Here is a 20,144-nt window from a genome sequence, read left to right as displayed (position 1 = left end):
TGCTATGTGATATACTCATCCAGTCTGATATAGGTCCTGGAAAGTTGAATGACTCCATTGTAGCATGATCTAGAAAATGTGTAGAAAGCGTAACAATTTGGCTGATTTTTTAAAAGCTAATCTATCCCAACTTATTGGGGCCAGATTTCACAGGAAAAGAATGTGAGGACTCTGAACTTGTGTCTCACTTGATGGACTACAAAGAAGGAAGAGTAGCTATTTCTCCATTTGTTTGTCTCTCTGGAAACTCTGATGGTGATTTGCTTCAACCAAATACTCCAAACCATGTAAGTGGAAATGGGATTTATATATAAAAGATCTTTAAGAAATAATTGAATGCATACTTCTAGGCTGTTTAGAAAGAGTTCAAATTTACCAAATTGAAAAAAAATATCCAGGTGTATCAACAGAAATATCCAGGAAATGGTACTCTTGAGGCCAATATGATTTCAGTTTTTCTGTGTTGACATGAGGGATCCTGCTCCATTATACAGAATTCCCAAGTATCACCACTTTTCTTCTGTCTTTGTAGGTTGATGCAGGTTTGCTGTGAAAAGAGCACATAAAACTATTTTGAGGCCTTCCTGGTATTGCTATAGGTGTTGTAAATCCCATATATATTCTGGATCACTGTCCAAAATTGTGTACAAAGAACTAGACACATTGGGAATATGTTGGATAATTCACTGAATGTTAGAATAAACTTACAGAAATTTAATTTATATTTTAACACAAAGTTTGAGAAAGAAAATAAGTTTTGTTTTTTTTTTGATGTTATGGTTTGACACTAGGGTTTCAACTCTATTCTAGCCCCAAATCAGACAGTCCTCTATTATGTAAAATAGTCCAGTATCACTTAAAAGAATTTTGAAAAACTAAATAGACCCTTATGCATTTTAAATGGTCACATCCATTTTTATCACAAATTCTAATAATATCTGATGATATAATTTCCAGTTTCAGATAAACTTTGATATGTTAAAATAAAGCCATCATATCATTTTTAATGTATAAAATGGAATCTGAATACTGAGGCATTTGAATACTCATAATTATGAAGTTAAAAGCAGTCAGAATAAAGTTTCTAATGATTTAAAATTTGCTACAGTTTTTTTCTCTTGTGTTTACCTGTATACAACAGGTTATTTCCTGTTAATTACAGAAACTTAAATATAATACAAATTTTGAGAAGTAATTATCAAAAATAAAATTAATATTATATTAGGAATGTATTAATGGGATGGATGAAACGATTTCTTTTTAAATTAGTATAATAACTAAGAATGAGTATTTATTTATTTTTAGAATGACACAGTTCCAGCTTGAAATTTTAATTTGAATGTTGAGAAGCCTTATTCAAACAGAGAAGTAGCTCAGAATGGAACAACTTTTATAACAGTGATACACAATTCTTCTAATTCTTTCTGAGCTGTTTTCCCCAAATCACCTACAAGTCTATTATCACAAACATATTTTTAATGATCTCCTAATTAACAATTTAATTAGATCCACTGTAATTTTGTTGAATTCAAGTAATTGGAAACAACCTAATTTATAGGTCTTTTTTTTTTTTTTAAAGATTTTATTTATTTATTTGACAGAGAGATCATAAGTAGGCAGAGAGGCAGGCAGAGAGAGTGAGAGGGAAGCAGGCTCCCTGCCTAGCAGAGAGCCCGATGCGGGACTCGATCCCAGGACCCTGAGATCATGACCTGAGCTGAAGGCAGCGGCTTAAACCACTGAGCCACCGAGGCGTCCCGGAAACAACCTAATTTAAAAGAAAATTATTTTTTGCTTAGTCTTTAAGTCACCCATTTTCTTAATAGGAAAGCAATATGGCTCTTTGTTGCTACTCTGTACATTTTAAACCCCAAGTAAGTTTGAGGAAGCTATTTGTTTTATAAGATGAGAAAAAAGCATTCATGAAAAAAGAGATGAGAAAGGACTTTTTTTAAAAAATTGATGATGTACATGGTTTAAAAATGACTTAGAGACCACTGCTCCAGGTCTTTACCCTCATGTGAGTTGTATGTTAACAGAATGTGGGAGAATGTGGAATTCTGGCATAGAAATAATAGAGGACTGAAATTAGCTTATAAGATCAATAATTTTATGAAGCTTTTTTCCTGTATTTTATTTCTATAATTATAGTTAATTACTTATGTAAGAAGTTTGTAGCTAATCACATTGAAAACAAGACATTAATTATTATGTATTATAATTTCCTTTTTCTTTTCTATTTTGCAATTAATTCAACTTATGGTTAATAGTTACCATTAACTTTTGTTTCCCTTCCATGTGCAAATTTTTCCATGGGGTTTTTGAGGGACACTAATGCAGTTATAATATGATATGTGTCTGTGTCTTATTGCCACATAGTCACCATCAATTAGAAGAGATCTTTAAGGTACAAAGCAGGAACTAATATAGACTTTTCATTGCTCCTGCTGGTGTGTTAGAAGAAGCTGGTTCTATATCATTTTGAAGCAGCCTGCCCTGATGAGTATTTCTAGAGTACACCTTGATGGCAACATGTCCTTTGCCTTACCCAACTCACTTTATGTAATTTTACTTTACTAATGTAAGTTATAACCTCTCAAATCTTATTTTGCTTTTATTGTTTGTTACATTTTAATGTAATGCTACATACATATTCATATAATCTTTAACTAACATATAGATAAGCTGGAAAGCATTAAACTAAAATGAAAACCCATGGAGTCAGGACCCATGTACTCCTCTATTTTATTCCCTTGTCTATCCTCTTTCCCTAGGATGTAAATTATCCTGAACTTTGTGTTTTTAATTCTCCTTTAAAAAACATCATATTCCAAAGTTCCTTTTTATATTTGCTGCTTTTGATGTTTATAGAAAGAAAAAGAATACTTACTTTAGTCTCCTCGATGTTGTTTTTTGCTTTTGTTTTGTTTTGCTCTTTGCACTCAGCAGTCTGCTTCCAAGATTCATTCATGTTGTCAGATGAAGCTCTATTTTATTTCCACTGCTTCATAATATTTCAGAGTGTGAATATAAAACAAGCCATTGATCTAGTTTCCTCTTAAAAACTGTTTGTGTTTGTTTTTATTCTTTACTGTTACAAAAAGGGCTGCTACAAATATCTAGTGCCCATGTGCAATAGTTTCCCTGGAATGTAAATATTCTGGATTTTTGAGGTCAAACAGGTTTCGGGATCATAATGGAATAAGAATATTCCAAGAACTTATAGTGATAAAAGAACTTTCCACGCTACCACCAAATCATTTGAGAAAGTAGTTGTACCAATTAGTGTATTAGAGTAGTTCCTATTGACCCTGTATAGTTTTTATAAAATGACAAGACATGAAAGTCTATTGACTTGTTAACTTGCTATTTTTACTTTTCTTCTCTTTCCTTGTATATCTCTCTCCCCTTCCTTTTTATTCTGGTGATTGGGTTCTTGCAGTTGTTAGAGTTGAATTCTTCTCTTGAGACACAGAAGGTACCAGATCTCTGATACTCTGTTTACAAGATATCTCTTATACCAATTAGGATAATGAAAAAAAATTAAAATTAGCTTTTCTTTCCTAGTGACTCTTGTTATTATTTTCATGGCTGGACAGTTGAAATTGCTGAGTACGCTGTGAGGCAATAATGTTCGTAGGTGGTACCACGTCATTTTCTAGACTTGCTTAGGATAACACCAACCCAGTGTGTATGAAAGAGACCCTCTTACTTCATCATGAACAGTGTGCTTCAAAAAAGTTGAATAAAGAAAGGAACTATAAAGCACAATGTAAGAAATCATAAACTTTCTTTACACAAAAATAACAAAAAGATTTGTGTTTCTTTAGGACATTCTACGCACAATTGGTATCAATCACAATCAGGCTCCTGTGTTGTGGTCACAGATATTTGATAACAAAGGAAGAAGAATGCCACTTAATGCTTATGCACTTGATTTCTATAAACATGGTTCCTTGACAGGACTAGTCCAGGACAACGGGTATGTTTTATCTACCTTCACCTATCCACCTCCCCTAATCTTTCAACTTCTACCTTTCTGTGTCCACGTCTGCATTCATATCTGTGTCTCCATCTTTTTCTTTCATTTCTTCCTCTACCTGTGGTTTACCAGCAAATCTTGGAACTTAGGGTGACTCACTTGACCTAAAGATGTACCCTGCAGATATATTTGCTTACTCTCACAGATGTGTTTTTATTTATTACTATCCTATTTATTGATTATAAGATACTTTAAAAACTTACCATTATCTGCGAGAAGTATATAAAAAGGTATATAACTCACACTTCTGAAGACTGAGCATAGGACTATTGTTTTAGCTCTTTGGCAAGGAAATAATTTTCAAAAACAGTAAGGAAGGGTAAACCCTCTTGGATTTACCTGAAAGTAGAGAAATTGGTCCAGGCACTGAGCACATAGATGTGATAGGGGCATTCTGTCACACTAATAAGTAATTCAGTAGAAAATTTGCATAAAATTTTGAGCAGTTTTTATTGAATTAAAGGATTTAAAACTTGGGACACTAGACAAATACTGATTTTTTAAAAATTTCATAGCTCACTGATGCAAATGTATTTTATTCCTTTTTAAAGTTTTTTATTTTAATCACCTTGTGTTCATTATGACAAGTGCACTCCTTAATCCCCATCATATATTTCACCCATCCCCCTCCCCCATCCCCTCTGGTAAACATCTGCTTGTTCTCTATAGTTAAGAGTCCATTTCTTGGTTTGCCTCCCTCTCTTTCTCTTGCTTGTTTGTTTTATTCTTAAATTACACAGGTGAGTGAAATCCTTCAGTATTTATCTTTCTTTGGCTGACTTATTTCACTTAGCATTACACTCTCCTGCTCCATCCTTGTTATTGGAAATAGCAAGATTTCATATATATATATATATATATATATATATATCCATTTGTCAGTTGATGGACACTTGATAATGAGCTGCTTCCATATCTTGGCTATTGTAATTTGTAAATTATTGTAAATAATCCTTCTATAACCTAAGGGTGCTTATAGCCCTTTGAATTAATGTAATTGTATTCTTTGGATAAATACCCAGTAGTGTGATTGCTAGATAGTAGGGTATTTCTAATTGTAACTTTTTGAGGAAACTCCAAACAGTTTTTCATAGTGGCTGAACCAGTCTGCACTCTACTAATAGTGCAGGAAGGTTACCCTTAATCCATTTCCTCATGAACACCTACTGGTGTTCTTGTGTTTTTCTTGTTTTAGTCATTCTGATAGGGATGAGGTGATAACTCTTTGTAGTTTTGATTTGCATTTCCCTGATGGAAAGTAATGATAATCATCTCCTCATGTGTCTGTGGGCCATCTGTATGTCCTTCTTGGAGAAATGTCCATTCAGGTTTTCTGCCATTTTTTAATTGGACTATCTGCTTTTTAGGTGTTGAGTTTTATAAATTCTTTATATATTGTGCATAGAGTCCTTTATCAGATATGTCATTTGGAAATATCTTCTTCTGTTCCCTAGGTTGTCTTTTAGTTTTGTTGATTGTTTCCTTCACTGCAGAAGTTTTACTTTTTTTTTTTTAAGTAGGCTCCACACCCAATATGAGGCTTGAACTCACAACCCTGAGATTAAGAGTCCCGCATTCTACCAACTGAGCCAGCCAGGTGCCCCTGAAGCTACTTATTTCATAGTCCAAATAGTTTGTTTGCTTTTGTTTTCCTTGCCTCAGGGGATCTATATAGAAAGAAGATATTCTTTGTCAAAGAAGTTATTGCTTGTGTTCTCTTCTAGCATTTTTATGGTTTCAGGCCTCACATTTAGGTCTTTAATCCATTTTAAATTTCTTTTTATATATGCTATAAGAAAGTTGTCCAGTTTCATTCTTTTCTTTTTTTTAAAGATTTGATTTATTCATTTAGAGAGAGAGTGTGTGTGTGTGTGAGAGAGAGAGGAGGAGGGAGAGGGGCAGAGGAAGAGGGAGAAGCAGACTCTCCACTGAGCAGGAAGCCTGACATGGGGCTATATTCCAGGACTCTGGGATCATGACCTGAGCCCAAGGCAGCGGCTTATCTGAAGGAGCCTCCCAGGCACCACTTCCAGTTTCATTCTTTTTGCATGTTGCTGTCCAGTTTTCCCAACATTATTTGTTGAAGTGATGGGTCTTTTTTCTATTGGATATTCTTCCTATTTTTGTCAAAGTTTAATTGGTCATATAATCGTGGGTCCTTTGCTGGGTTTTCTGTTCTATTGATCTATGGGTCTCTTTTCTGCCAGTACCATACCATCTTGATCATTACAGCTTTGTAATATAACCTGAAATTTGGAATTGTGATGCCTCCAGCTTTTTTTTTTTTCTTCTATTTGTTTTGGCTATTCAGGGTCTCTTGTGGTTCATACAAATTTTAGGATTGTTATAGCTCTGTGAAAAATGCTGGTTGTATTTTGATAGGGATTTCATTGAATCTGTAGATTGCTCTCTGTAGTATAAACATTTTAACAATATTTGTTCTACCATTCCATACATTCCATTCTACCATGTATGGAATGTCTTTCCATTTCTTGGTGTCGTCTTTCATCAGCATTTTATAGTTTTCAGGGTACAGATCTTTCACGTTTTGGTTAGGTTTATTCCTAGATATCTTAATATCAATCTTAAGGATTGATTCCTTAATTTCTTTTTCTGCTGCTTCATTATTGATTTATAGAAATGCAACAGATTTCTGTACAATGATGTTGTATCCTGTGACTGTACTGAATTCATATTTCAGTTCTAGCAGATTTTTAGTGGTCTTTCTGGTTTTCTATATATAGCATCATGTCATCTGCAAATAGTGAAATTTACTTCTTCTTTACACAGTTAGATGCCTTTTATTTGTTTTTGTTGTCTGATTACTGTGGCTATGACCTTAGGGGAAAACTCTCAGTTTGTCCCTAATGAGGATGATATTAGTTGTGGGTTTTTCATGTATGGCCTTTATTATATTGAGGTATGTTTTGTTTTTTTGCCTAAGCCTGTTTTGTTGAGGGTTTTTTATCATGAATGCATGTTGTACTTTATCAAATGCTTTTTTCTGCATCTATTGAAATGATCATATGGTTCTTAGCCTTTCTTGTATTTATGTGATATATCACATTGGTTACTTTGTGAATATTGAACAACCATGCAACTCAGGAATAAATCCTAGTTGATCAAGATAAATGAGTTTTTAAATGGATTTAGTTTGCCAGTATTTTGTTGAAGATATTTGCATCTACATTCATCAGAGATATTGGCCTGTAGGTCTCTTTTTTGTAGTGTCTTTATCTGGTTTGGTATCAGGGTAATGCTGGTGTCACAGAATGAATTTAGAAGTTTTCCCTCCTCTTCTATGTTTTGGAATAGTTTGAGAAGAATAGTAATTAACTCTTTGGTAAGTGTTTAGGACAATTTGCCTGTGAAGCCATCTGGTCTTAGACTTTTGTTTTTGGAGAGTTTTTTGATTACTAATTTAATTTCTTTACCGGTATTCAGTCTGTTCAAATTTTCTATTTCTTCCTGTTTCAGTTTCGCAGGTTTTATGTTTCTAGGAATTTAGTTATTTCTTCCAGGTTGTCTAATTTGTTGACATATAGTTTTTCATAATATTCTCTTATAATTGTTTGTATTTCTGTTGGTGTTGGTAGTTATTCCTCCCCTCTAATTTATGATTAGAGATTTATCAGTTTTATTGATTTTTTTTCAAAAAGCCACCTTCTGGTTACATTGATCTGTTCTATTTGTTTGTTTAGTTCTTATATCATTTATTTCTGCTCTAATCTTCATTTATTTCTTTCCTTCTGCTGGTTTTAGGTTTTGTTTGTTATTTTTAACTCTTTTGGGTGTAAGGTTAGGTTTTTTTATTTGAGAGTCTTCTTACTTATTGAGGTGAGACTGTATTGCTATAAATATTCCTCTTAAAACCACTTTTACTACAGTCCAAAGATTTTGGACCATTGTGTTTTCATTTTCATTTGTTTCTATGTATATATATATATTTTTAAAGATTTTATTTATTTATTTATTTGGCAGAGAGAGAGAGAGATCACAAGTAGGCTGAGCAGAGTGCCTGATGCAGGACTAGATCCCAGGACCCTGAGATATTGACCTGAGCTGAAGGCAGAGGCTTAACCCACTGAGCCACCCAGGCGCCCCCATATATCTTTTTAATTTATTCGTTGAGTTCCTCGTTTCCCATTCATTGTGTTGTAGCATGTTATTTAACCTTCATGTATTTGTGGTTCTTCCAGATTTTTTCTTGTGATTGACTTCTAGTTTCTTTCTTTTTTTTTTTAAGATTATTTATTTATTTATCTGACAGAGAGAGAGATAGCACAAGTAGGCAGAGAGGCAGGCAGAGAGAGAGGGGGAAGCAGGGTCTCTGCTGAACAGAGAGTCCGACATGGGGCTCAATCCCAGGATGCTGAGATCACGACCTGAGCTGAAGGCAGAGGCTTAACCCACTGACTCACCCAGGTGCCCCTGACTTCTAGTTTCTTGCGGTTGTGGTCAGAAAGGATGTATGGTGTGGTTTTGATCTTTTTGAATTCTTGAGGCTTGTTTCGTGGCCTAATATGTCATCTATTCTGGAGAGAATGTTCCATGCGTACTTGAAAATAATGTGTATTCTACTGTTTTAAGGTTGAATATTCTGAATATATCGGTTAAATTCGTCTGGTCCAGTGTGTCATTCACAGTCACTGTTTCCTTGTTGATTTTCTGTTTAGATGATCTGGCCATTGATATAAGTGTGATGTTAAAGTCCCCCACTATCACTGTGTTATTATCAGTTAGTTCCTTTATGCTTGTTATTAACTGTTTTACATATTTAGGTGCTCCCATGTTGGGTGCATAAATATTTACAATTGTCATAGCTTCTTGTTGGATTCTCCCCTTTATGATTATATAGTACCTTCTTTGTCTTTTGTTACCGTCTGCTTTAAAATCTAATTTGTCCACGCTAATGGCATGATTTCATTTCTTTTGATGGCTGCATAGTATTCCATTGTGTATATATACCACCTCTTCTTTATCCATTCATCTGTTGATGGACATCTAGGTTCTTTCCATAGTTTGGCTATTGTAGACATTGCTGCTATAAACATTTGGGTACACGTGCCCCTTCGGATCACTATGTTTGTATCTTTAGGGTAAATACCCAGTAGTGCAATTGCTGGGTCATAGGGTAGTTCTATTTTCAACATTTTGAGGAACCTCCATGCTGTTTTCCAGAGTGGTTGCACCAGCTTGCATTCCCACCAACAGTGGAGGAGGGTTCCCCTTTCTCCACATCCTCTCCAGCATCTGTCATTTGTCCAATATAATTATTGCTAGTCTGGCTTTCTTTTGACAACCATTTGCATGATAAATGTTTCTTCATCCCCTCACTTTCAATCTGTAGGTGTCTTCAGGGCTACCGTGTTCTTATAGGCAGCATATAGATGAGTCTTTTTTTTTTTTTTCTTTTAGTCCGTTCTGTCACCCTGTATCTTTTGATTCAAGTGTTTCATCCATTTTCATACAATGTAATTATTGGTGGATATATACATTTATTGCTGTTTCATTACTTGTTTTGTGGTTGTTCCTAAAGATTTTCTCTGATCCTTTCTTGTCTTTCTCTCTTTCATGGTTTGCTGGTTTTCTTTAGTGATATATTTGGATTTCTTTTCTTTATTTTTGCATGTTTATTTGTTGTTTTTTATTTTTGGTTACCATTAGGTTACATCCTCTGCATATTTAGCTTTTGGTCTGTATTAAGCTGGTGGTCATCTAGGTTTGAACCATTCTTTACTCCTCTCCTCCCATGTTTTGGATATAAGATACCTTCTTTTACATACTTCTATTTTGTGAGTTCCTTGGGTGGTCTTTTACAAAAAGAATTCATTTTTACTGTTTTTGTGTTTCCTACCTTCATAGTGTCACTTTTGGTCTTTCATTTCCACTCAGAGTCCCTTTTAATATTTCTTGGAGGGCTAGTGTGTTGGTCATGAACTGTTTTAATTTTTTTTTTTTTTTTTTTTTTTTTTTTTTTGCCTTGGAAACTCTTTATCTCTTCTTCTATTCTAAATGATAGAATTTCTGGATAGAGTATTCTTGGCTGTATAATTTTCCCATTCAACACTTTAAATATGTCATGCCTTTTTCTTTTATTGGAGAGTTTCTGCTGAAAAAGCCCCTGATAGCCTTATGGAGTTTCCCTTGTAGGTAACTGCCTTATTTTGTCTTGCTGCTCTTAATTTTTTTTCTTTATCACTATATTTTGCCATTTTAATTATGTATTGGTGTGGATCTGCTTTTGTTGATTTTGTTGGGAGTTTTCTGTGCCCCCTGGATATGGATATCTTTTTCCTTCCCCTGTTAGGAAAGTTTTCATCTATTATTCTTCAAATAAATTTTCTGTCCCCTTTTCTTACTCTTCTTCCTCTAGGAATTTTATAATGTGAATTTTTTAATAAAGATTTTATTTACTTATTTGAGACAGTGAGAGAGAGAATGTGCACAAGTGGAGGGGATGGGGAGAGGAGGAAGCAGACTCCCCACTGATCAGGGAGCCTGATGTGGGGCTTAATCCCAGGACCTTGAGATTGTGATCTGAACTGAAGACAGACACTTAACTGACTGACCCACCCAGGTGCCCCTATAATGTAAATGTTATTACATTTGATAGAGTTGCTGAGTTCCCTATTCTTTTCTTATTTTGCATAATTCCTTTTTATTCTTTTGTTCATCTTGGTTACTTTCTATTACCATGAGTTCTAGGTCATTAATTTGTTCCACTGATTTTCCATCCTGCTGTTCATTCTATCAAGTGTGTTTGTCATTTCATTTACTGAGCCCTTTATTCCTGGTATGTTATTCCTTATTTCTGTATTAAGGTTCTCACTCATGTCTTCCATTCTTAAGTCCAGTGAGTATCTTTATAATCATAATTTAAATTCTGTTTCACTGAGATCCCTGGCCATGACCTTATCCTGTTCTTTCATTTGGGACAATTTCCTCTGTCTTCTCATTCTGTCTGTCTCTGTGTCAGCTACTGTGTGTTAGGAAAGTCAGGTCCCTCTGCTGTTTTTGAGGGTAATGGTCTTATATAGAACTCCTTGTTGGGAGTTGCAGTGTAGGCAGGGGTTTGAGCTGGTCTCTCCTCAGGGGGGAGTTTCCACAGTGCTGGGACTGAGGCAAGCATAACTTGGAAGGGTGGATACACCAGAACATGGCAGGTACCAAGCTTGGCATAAACAAGTTAGATAGTGACAGTTGGCATGGTACTGGTTCCTACAACTAGCCCTGTGCTAGTTGTGGTGGGGGAGGGAAGTGGTGCTGGTCAGTTTCTTTGTTCACAGAGAGGTCTTTTGTGAACACTACCTCTCTGGGACATTTTCTGAGAAGAACAAATAACCTCCTGGAGCACTGTATGCCACAGGCCCCCTTCAATTGCTGTTTCCACACTATACATCTATGGGTTGTTTGCCCTGCCTTTTCTCCAAAAGCAGTGCCGATACCCCTGGGCTATATCCAAGCCAAGCCCACTGACCTTTAAAATTCTAGCCTTTAAGCCTCTTGGTTGCAAGAACTCATGATATTCAGCCCCTCTCATTTTCCAAGCCAGTTGCTATGGTGAATCATCTTCCCTTTATGTTCCACTGTGTGCTAGTCTGTCTTTACCCTGCTCCACCTCTATGGCTCCCATCCCACTGCAATGGGCAGTTCTTTCCCAAACCACATCTCTGTACTGCCTACTTTCTTCAATGTAGTTTTTTATCTACCTTCAGTTGTGGACTTTGTTCTGTCAGTCTTCAGGTTGATTTCTGGGGTATTTAGGATATTTTGATAGTTATATAGTTGTGTTCATGGGATGAAGCAAGCCTAGGGTCTTCCTAGGTATTTCTGATCAATTTTAAAAATATAACTCATTATTGTGAATTAAGTTGTGACATTAGTAAATAATTCATTTGATTCTTCCATTTTGATTCTCCAGCTCCCATTCATTGTCATGAGCTTAACTTTCCTATTTTGGATTTGTTCTGAGATGGTCAGTCTTCTATGTGCATTGATTATGTGTGGTTTTAATACTTATGAATTTTTTGAATTCAGAATCATAATTCCTGTTGATTGAATCATCATCTAGGATGTGTGGCAAAAAGTTTCTAGTAAATATGTCATGACAGACAAAAATAATTTATTATTGACAAATCCAGGATTTCAGTATGACATAAATTCTTTAATGTTTTTCTACTATTACATTTCAAAATCATATTTTGTTTAGGATAAATGAAGGAGCTGCTTATCAGTTGTTGAAAGATTTTGCACTCACCATTAAATCTATCAGGTATGTTATGTATTTTAAATATTGATTTCAAATTTTCCAAAAATTTAATGGTAATTTGAAAAATGTTGACCTTATACTTAAAAATGCCCTTGAGCTTCTTAGGTGTCACACATTTCAACTCCCCAAACACTTTACAGAGCTTCTTTTCAACACCCTGTTGCATTGGTTCTATAATAGAATTAATTCCAAAGCCCATTTGACATAAGGTTTTATTCATACCAGAGCCTCAGCCTCAAGCACTGCATAACAACAAGACAATATTCAAAAGCCTCAAGAATTCCTAGATCCTAGTATTCTCAGTTTTCACAACCAATGTTTGTCAGATACATGATACTTCAAAAGATCCCTTAGAGCTCCATGGAGTCCCTGGTTTATATCAATTTACATAATCTGGACTTTCTTGCTTTATTTTATATAGTGTTTTTTTCTAGGCTTTATCTGACTCTGGTCTCTCATGTTGACTTCCTGTTTCCATCTTTAGCAGAGTACAGTGGAGATTCAAACAACTCTAAACTTTCTATGGATATACCCATCCTAAGGGTTTATTACAAGGTCCACCCTTAGGCCCATCTAGTGTTGCCTGGTTAAATAAACATCTTCTTAAAGCCTCCTGTTTGTATACACTTCAATATTTTATGGGTTTTCCCTTTTATATCACGTACTTTAAAAAATTATATATCTTCACATATACATATACATGCAATTTGCCATGAATCTCTTCATGAATTTCTTGCTAATTGGGTCACTGGTTTTTAATTTTTTGATTTGAGGTTAATTAGACCTGTTTGGATGTTTTATACAAAGAATGAAACTTTGGGGATGCTAGAACAGAGGAAACTGCTCTAGATATTTTCTTGAGTATATCCAGACAGTGTATTTCTTGAGTGGTTCATGGTTATACAAGAGTATCCCAGGAAACCCCTGAGACTTTGGAACCATCTCAAAATCTCATCCTAAAAATATCATTTATTCATCTGAAAAGTATTGAATATTATTGGTTTGAGACATACTTCTAAGTATTTGATATATAGAGAATCAGTAAATCTTTTCCTGCTTTAAATGTAATCTTACATTGTAGTGTGAGGAAACTGACTTGTAGCTACTAAAAAGGCAGTAAGTGCTAGGATGACAGATAATGAGGCAACCTTGGATTCAGAGAAGGATTTTCAAATGAAGTAATTTTTTCACTAAGTCTTAAAGGATCTTAAGGGATAGGGCAGAGGAAATAGTGTTTTCAAAGTACAGAAATGAAAAAGGGTCTGATATGTCAGGGATAGGCTTCAATCTCACTCTAGTGGCATGGGGAATATGGGAGATGTGATAGGGACGGGGAAGATACTGAGTTGCTTAAAGCAGCTTTAAAGGCAATTAGGATATGTATTGGAAAGGGTCTTAAGTCTCATATTATGGAGTGGGCTTAATATTATGAATAATGTGTAGACAGTGTATAGGTATGGGTATGATATGGATCTGTGGTTTATATATGTGACAGAGATGTATAAGGTTTATATATGTTTATATATGTGACAGAGACTCAAAGACTATAAGAGCCATGCAAGTGAGAGTGAGTTTGAGTCTGAATTAAGGAAAGAGAAGTAATGATGTAAAGGAGTGGTTAGAGAAATACTTATGGGATAGAATTCAGAGAAAGTTTCAATAAAGTTCATGTGGTTGGTGATGATAATAAGTTTCTATCTTATTTAAGGATACCTAAGAAATATAGAAGTGAGGATGAAGTTTGAAGAGGACTAAGAATCAGAAATAATGAGTTAGAATTTATACATGTCCCATAATATCTGTGGGGTATAATTCAAGAGGAAATGGTCAGTGTTATAATTATAAGTCTATGATTAGGAGTATATTCAGTGTTATAGATACAGATATGGTCATTCTTTGTGGTAGGTCAATGAAGACACTAGGAAAAATTCTGGAACTCTAGTGCAACCAAGGTAGATAAGGAATTACAAAAGGCTGATAAAATGTCAGATGTTGATTGTGGTCAGTACTTTTATCAGCCCATCTGCACTGTTCATTCTTGGATTTCCTCTCTTTCTTTTCACTTGCTTATACATTTCTTGTTGCTGCTGTAACAAATTACCACAAACTTAGTGGTTTAAACCAACACAAATTTATTATCTTACAGTTCTGGAAGCCTGGTGTCCCAAACAAGTCTAACTGCATTAAAATCAAGATGTTGGCAAAGCTCATTTCTTTCTGGGGACTTGAGGACAATCTGTTTTATTGTCTTTTCTAGCTTCTAGATGCTGCTGGCATTATTTTGCTTATGGTCCCCTTGTATCTTCAAGGCCAGCAATGATGGGGAAAGTCTTACATTGCATTACTCTGAGATGAACTCTCTCCTGTCTCCCTCTCACAAAACTGTTTCAGACTATATTGGGCCCACCCAGATAATACAGAATAATTTTTCTATCACGAAGTCACCTGATCAGCAACTTGAATTCCATCTGCAACCTTAATTCTCTTTGCTGTGTAATCTAACATAGTCCTAGATTTCTGAGGATTAGAACACAAATAAAGGTCACTATTCTGTTTATTACACCCTGTTTTTAAAAAATTTTCTCACATATCTAGGTAAAGGAAGTAATATTTTGCTCTTCATAGAGGTACTTGCTTGTGGAGTTCAGTATATACTGGACATGAAAGCCAAAAAAAACAAAATCAAACAAAACAAAAAACACAAAATAGCCTCCAAAGACATGTGTGGCAAGAAGGAAGCGATTTTGTTTTGCTGTTGTTGAAGGGAGAAGTGATAAGTTTACATGGAATTTGGCGGCCTTTAAAATTCTCTTGGTAACTGACATGAAGAAGAGCTGCATGGGAATTGTTTTGTTATCTTTATTTTGTTTTATTCTTCATATTTTGCTAACATTTCATCATCTAGTAGGACTTACTTAATTCTTCCTGTCTGGGGGAAAGTACTTCTTGTAATGCTGACTCTCACTAATGTATGTGTTTTCTCTGTGTGTATGTGTGTATTTCCATTTACAGTGTTTCCTTGCGTGAACTATGTGAAAATGAAGATGACAACGTGGTCTTAGCATTTGAACAATTGAGTAACACCTTTTATGAAAAACTTGAAGGAGTTTAAAAATAAAGACTATCCAGACTACTTAAAATATTGCCACTGGCATTTTTAAGTCATATTTTGTGATCTGCATACTAATCAGAAATATATACATGATGAAGTGGAAAGGGCAAACAACTTGGGAGTCTGAATTGTGATCAAACCTGCCATGTTCTCTCAGAAGTACCCTTGGACAAGTTTTTTTAATATCTTTGGAGTCTTAGCTTCTGTATATAATTGAATAATGCCTATGTTTCAGCTGGTTTGTGGACTGATAGAAAAATGCAAAGATTTTTTATGTGATTAAAGAACAATTTTACTTTGTGAAGCCTAAACAAATATTACATTCTCAGCACTTTTCTCCTGGATGTTACAATTTGTAAGTCTATCAAGGGTGAATATACTCAATATCCTGAAGTTGAAATATGTTTTCTCTATTAACTTAAATGTGATTATCTGATTTTGATAAATGATTTTCAAAAATGACACCTTCTAGTAAACTTGAATTACTTTTCAAAAAAATATAAATGAGAGTTTTGGCATAAATCCTATGATGCTCTAAGGTAACATATAGCTGGTGATTTGGCTGGATTTTTTTTTTTTTTTTAAAGATTTTATTTATTTAGTTGACAGAGAAAGATCACAAGTAGGCAGAGAGGCAGGCAGAGAGAGAGAGGGGGAAGCAGGCCCCCTGCTGAGCAGAGAGCCCGATGCGGGACTCGATCCCAGGACCCTGAGATCATGACCTGAGCTGAAGGCAGCGGCTTAACCCACTGAGCCACCCAGGCGCCCGATTTGGCTGGATTTTACTTGTATATAAATGATTTAAAAAACACAAAGAAATAAATGGGTATAAACAATTTTCCATTTGTCTCTTTGTGTAAAGTCTATACATCTTTCTGTCCATTTGCACATACTTATGCATTTTATATGTAATAAATAGTTTATGTCTAATCGCTTTCCCTTCCTAGTCTAAGCCTCAGATCACAGTTTTGGAACCTATTTTAGACCCTAAAATTGAGCAGAACATTTTATCCTCAGAGAAATCTCTCTCCTTCTATCTAGGTATCTTACTGAAGGTGATTTTTTGTATGACATTTATACATAATATTACATTGACTTAGAAAAACACCCATGGTTCATTTTGTCTGGAGATAAAAGAATATTCTGTTATCTGGAACTGACCCATTATTGCATGTACCATGTTAGGGGAGTCTAGTTTTTTCAGAGTAAACCCTTTTATATCCCAGCCCCCAACTTTAACCTCCACCAACCTCTAGATGTTCTCTATTTCTGTAACATTATCATTTCAAGATGTAAATAAATGGAATTATATAGTACATAACCTTCTGAGATTTTTCCTTTCACTCAACATAATTCCATCGAGATTAATCCAGGTTGTTACATGTGTCCCTTTTTATTGCTGAATAATATTCCACAGTATGGTTGTACCACAGTTTGTTTAACCACTCAAAACAGTGAAGGACATTGGATTGTTTCTAACTTTTGGCTGTTACAAGTAAAGCTGCGATTAATATTTATGTTTCTTCTGGGATATATATAGAGCTTCTCTTTGGCCCTTGCTGACACCAGGGAAGAGGGAAACAGGGCTGATTCACACTGCTCTGTTGTTTTAGGGTGAGGATGGAAGCTCAGCTGTCACAGGGAATATATGTAGGACAGTATTGATTAGTCTGGCTTTCTTTCTCCAACTCATTCTTTCTTACTAATATTGGTTGAAGGTAGAGGTTCAGCACCCTCCCACCCCAATACACACACACCAGGGGAGGAGTAAGAGCAGGTTTCTGATTAATTCCATCTCACACTGCCTTATTTAATCTCACTGATGCTAGGTCAGGGAATGGCTAGATGGCTCCAATGACATCTGGAGAGGGTAAAGTGTAGTGGTGATTAGTCCCCCCCTCTTCATACTGCTTTGGATATACAAGAGACAGTCAGAAAACTCAGAGAACTCATTATCATGTTGTTTTTCAAGTCTCAAGGTTCCTATTGTTTTTGTGTTATTGTGTCTAGGTAACTTTTGCTCCAAAAAGGAAGACCTAGGAGGAATGGGATTGCTCTGTCTTAGATTTTTATTGAAAGAAAGGACGATATTGAAAGGACATGTTGGAAAAAGTTTGAGTCTCTATTTTTTACGTGAATCAATAACTGGATCAAGGGGAAGCTTCACCTCTTTATAACTTAATGTTATGATTTCAGCAGTAATTTGTGTGTGGTTCACGAAATCTTATGGTAGGCTTGCAATCCTTCCATGGCCTGAGAATATTCTGAAAGCCAATTTTTGCTTTTCTCAATATCCCTTTTGATCCTGTTTTATATCTTCCTTTGAATGAAGGCCCATTCTATCATCTTCATGATATTGCAGAGAGTCAAAGTCCTTACTAGCTCCAGAACTTATTAGGGGAAGTGATATCTTATCAGTATAAAGACAAATTAGCTCTTATTATGTGGATGTGCCAATATGAAACCAAAACTAACTTCCTACTTTAAATAAATAGGTCAAAAATGCTTGTACCACACATCCTTGTGATCCTGGATTTGATAACAAGCCTTTAGTGTAGCTACTGCTGCTGAACAATGTCCTAGAAACCAAAGAAGGCAGACTCTTTTAATTGCAATGATTTGCTGGTTGACACAATTCTACACAGAAATTTAGTCCCCTCTGAAAGAGTGTATGATCGTACCCTGACCTTAGCAGATTTTATGCTGGTTGGATATGAGGTTAGTTAACACTTAAACTAAAATAAAACTCAGTTTAACAAATGGTATATTTAGTTAGTACTTTTTTAATGCTAGGTTCCTATAACAAATATTTCAGATTTTTATGGTCTTCCCTATAGCCTCTGAACCACAAGTTGCTATAGTCATCAATGCTGGCTTCTTTTCTCCTTAGCCTCCACAACTTCCAATATTTTCCTATGAAAGAAATTGCCACATTGCTTTTAGGGTTTGTTATGAAGTAAAATAAAGAATATAAAGCTGAAGAAAAAAAGAAGATATGTGGGAGTATTTCCTTGGTACATTGCAAGGAAAGAGAGAGAGAGTATATGATGTGTGTATGTCTGTGTGCGTGCATAAGGTACATTGGCTCTGCACTATGTAACAATTCTTCCTTCATTGGAAAATAGGAGTTTTATAAGTAAACTGCCACTAGTGCTTCTAGAGCATAGTACTGAAAGGCCTAACCTGTCCCACTGTTTTCAAGATAATTCATGTATGATATAATAATAGAAGGAAATGAAAGCATGTTATTTTCTGTAAAACTTTTATATGTCTTTGTTATAAAAAAGTTGTTATCTGTGAGTGAATTTTCCACCTCTTGATGCAATTATTACTAATGCATTATTGATGTACCCTTCATAGGGTCTCTCAAATTTATTTTATATTTCTATTTATCATGTCTGCACAGGTCTATGCTATTATTATTATAATACATTTATTAATTTATATTTCAAGTTCTTGTCTAATGAACAAACGTATATATCACTGCCCAGTTGAGCTTCCTGAATACAACTTTTCTTTCTTCCTTCCTATATATTCTTTTATATATTCATACTTGAATTCAGTACATGCTTACTCTATGTCATGCACAGCAGGAGACACTGATCAAGTAGGAAGACTGAGGTAAGTGGATATTTACATTAAAGGAAGGGTGCAATAAAACGTAGTCATAATTTTATCATTGGTATGTGCTAAGTAATTTACAGAAATTATTTCCTTTAATCCTTAAAATAAGCCTTGAGATAGATCTAATTGTTATTTTCATTGGATAGATGCAGAACTTAGATGCAGAGTAATCAGATAACTTGTCCAAGATCATGCAGCTATTAAATGTAAAGCTCACTTCTTTTGGGGGAATTTGAACTGAACTAGTCTGGCCTGAAAAGGTACTCTCTTAGCTGCCATAGTATACTCCCAGCTGACAATAATGATAATAACAATTTTTATTGAGAACTGACAATATTCTAGGTACTGTGCTAAATGTCTTACAGGTAATATATCATTTAATTCTTAAAGCATCTTTGGGAGAGAAATATCTATAATTCCATACTTTTTGTGAGCACAGTTATAGGTACTTGGAATTATTGAGGAAGACATCACATAGGAAGTTAGACTTTATTAAACACTTAGTGGAGATACATTGGAGGCAGTAAAGCAAGTGGGTAAAAAGTCCAGATTTCTCTTTTGGGATGAAACTCTAGCAGTTATGTAGTGGCTGAAATAAACTGTAATACTGGAGACATAGACCAGTTAGGATCCCTTTAAAATAGTCAAGTGAGAAGTGATAAAACAAGATCCTTACCTTATCAAAGGCAGTGATGCTAGGCATAGAAGAAGGGATGGATATGAAAGATATTTAGGAGATACAATTGACAATATCTGATGATGACTTCAGTATTTCTCAAAGTCAGGAAGACTTCAGCCTTCTCATTTGGATGAAAGAATGGCGTGGAGGACCACAGGGGAAGGGAGGGAAAATCAAATGGGAAGAAATCAGAGAGGGAGACAAACCAAAAGAGACTCTGGACTCTGGGAAACAAACTAAAGCTTGCAAAAAGGGAGGGTTGGGGAGGGGGTAATGGTGAAGGCATTAAGGAGGGCACACAATATGATGAGCACTGGGTGTTATAAACAACTAATGAATCCTTGAACACTCCATCAAAACCTAATGATGTACTATATGCTGGATAACTAGACATGATAAAAAAAAAAAAGAATGG

The 20,144-nt window shown here is 35.1% G+C and overlaps 1 protein-coding gene across 4 annotated transcripts in view; it reads left to right on the top strand.

Annotated features, from left to right (window-relative positions):
- DDX60 (DExD/H-box helicase 60) overlaps positions 1-15,991 on the top strand; it is a 122,729-nt gene extending 106,738 nt beyond the window's left edge. For all 4 annotated transcript variants that reach the window (XM_045998166.1, XM_045998164.1, XM_045998163.1 and 1 more), the window contains 4 exons: positions 145-287; positions 3,831-3,982; positions 12,255-12,317; positions 15,327-15,991. In XM_045998166.1, coding sequence (XP_045854122.1) covers positions 145-287; positions 3,831-3,982; positions 12,255-12,317; positions 15,327-15,426 — 458 coding nt within the window. In that variant the 3' untranslated portion in view covers positions 15,427-15,991. The remainder of the gene's footprint in view (positions 1-144; positions 288-3,830; positions 3,983-12,254; positions 12,318-15,326) is intronic.
- Positions 15,992-20,144: the final 4,153 nt, after the last annotated feature.

The sequence above is a fragment of the Meles meles genome, chromosome 2, assembly GCF_922984935.1.
Source record: "Meles meles chromosome 2, mMelMel3.1 paternal haplotype, whole genome shotgun sequence".
Taxonomy (NCBI): Eukaryota; Metazoa; Chordata; class Mammalia; order Carnivora; family Mustelidae; genus Meles; species Meles meles.
Note: the sequence above shows the minus strand (reverse complement) of the source record. Positions and strands in the feature narration are given on the sequence as shown.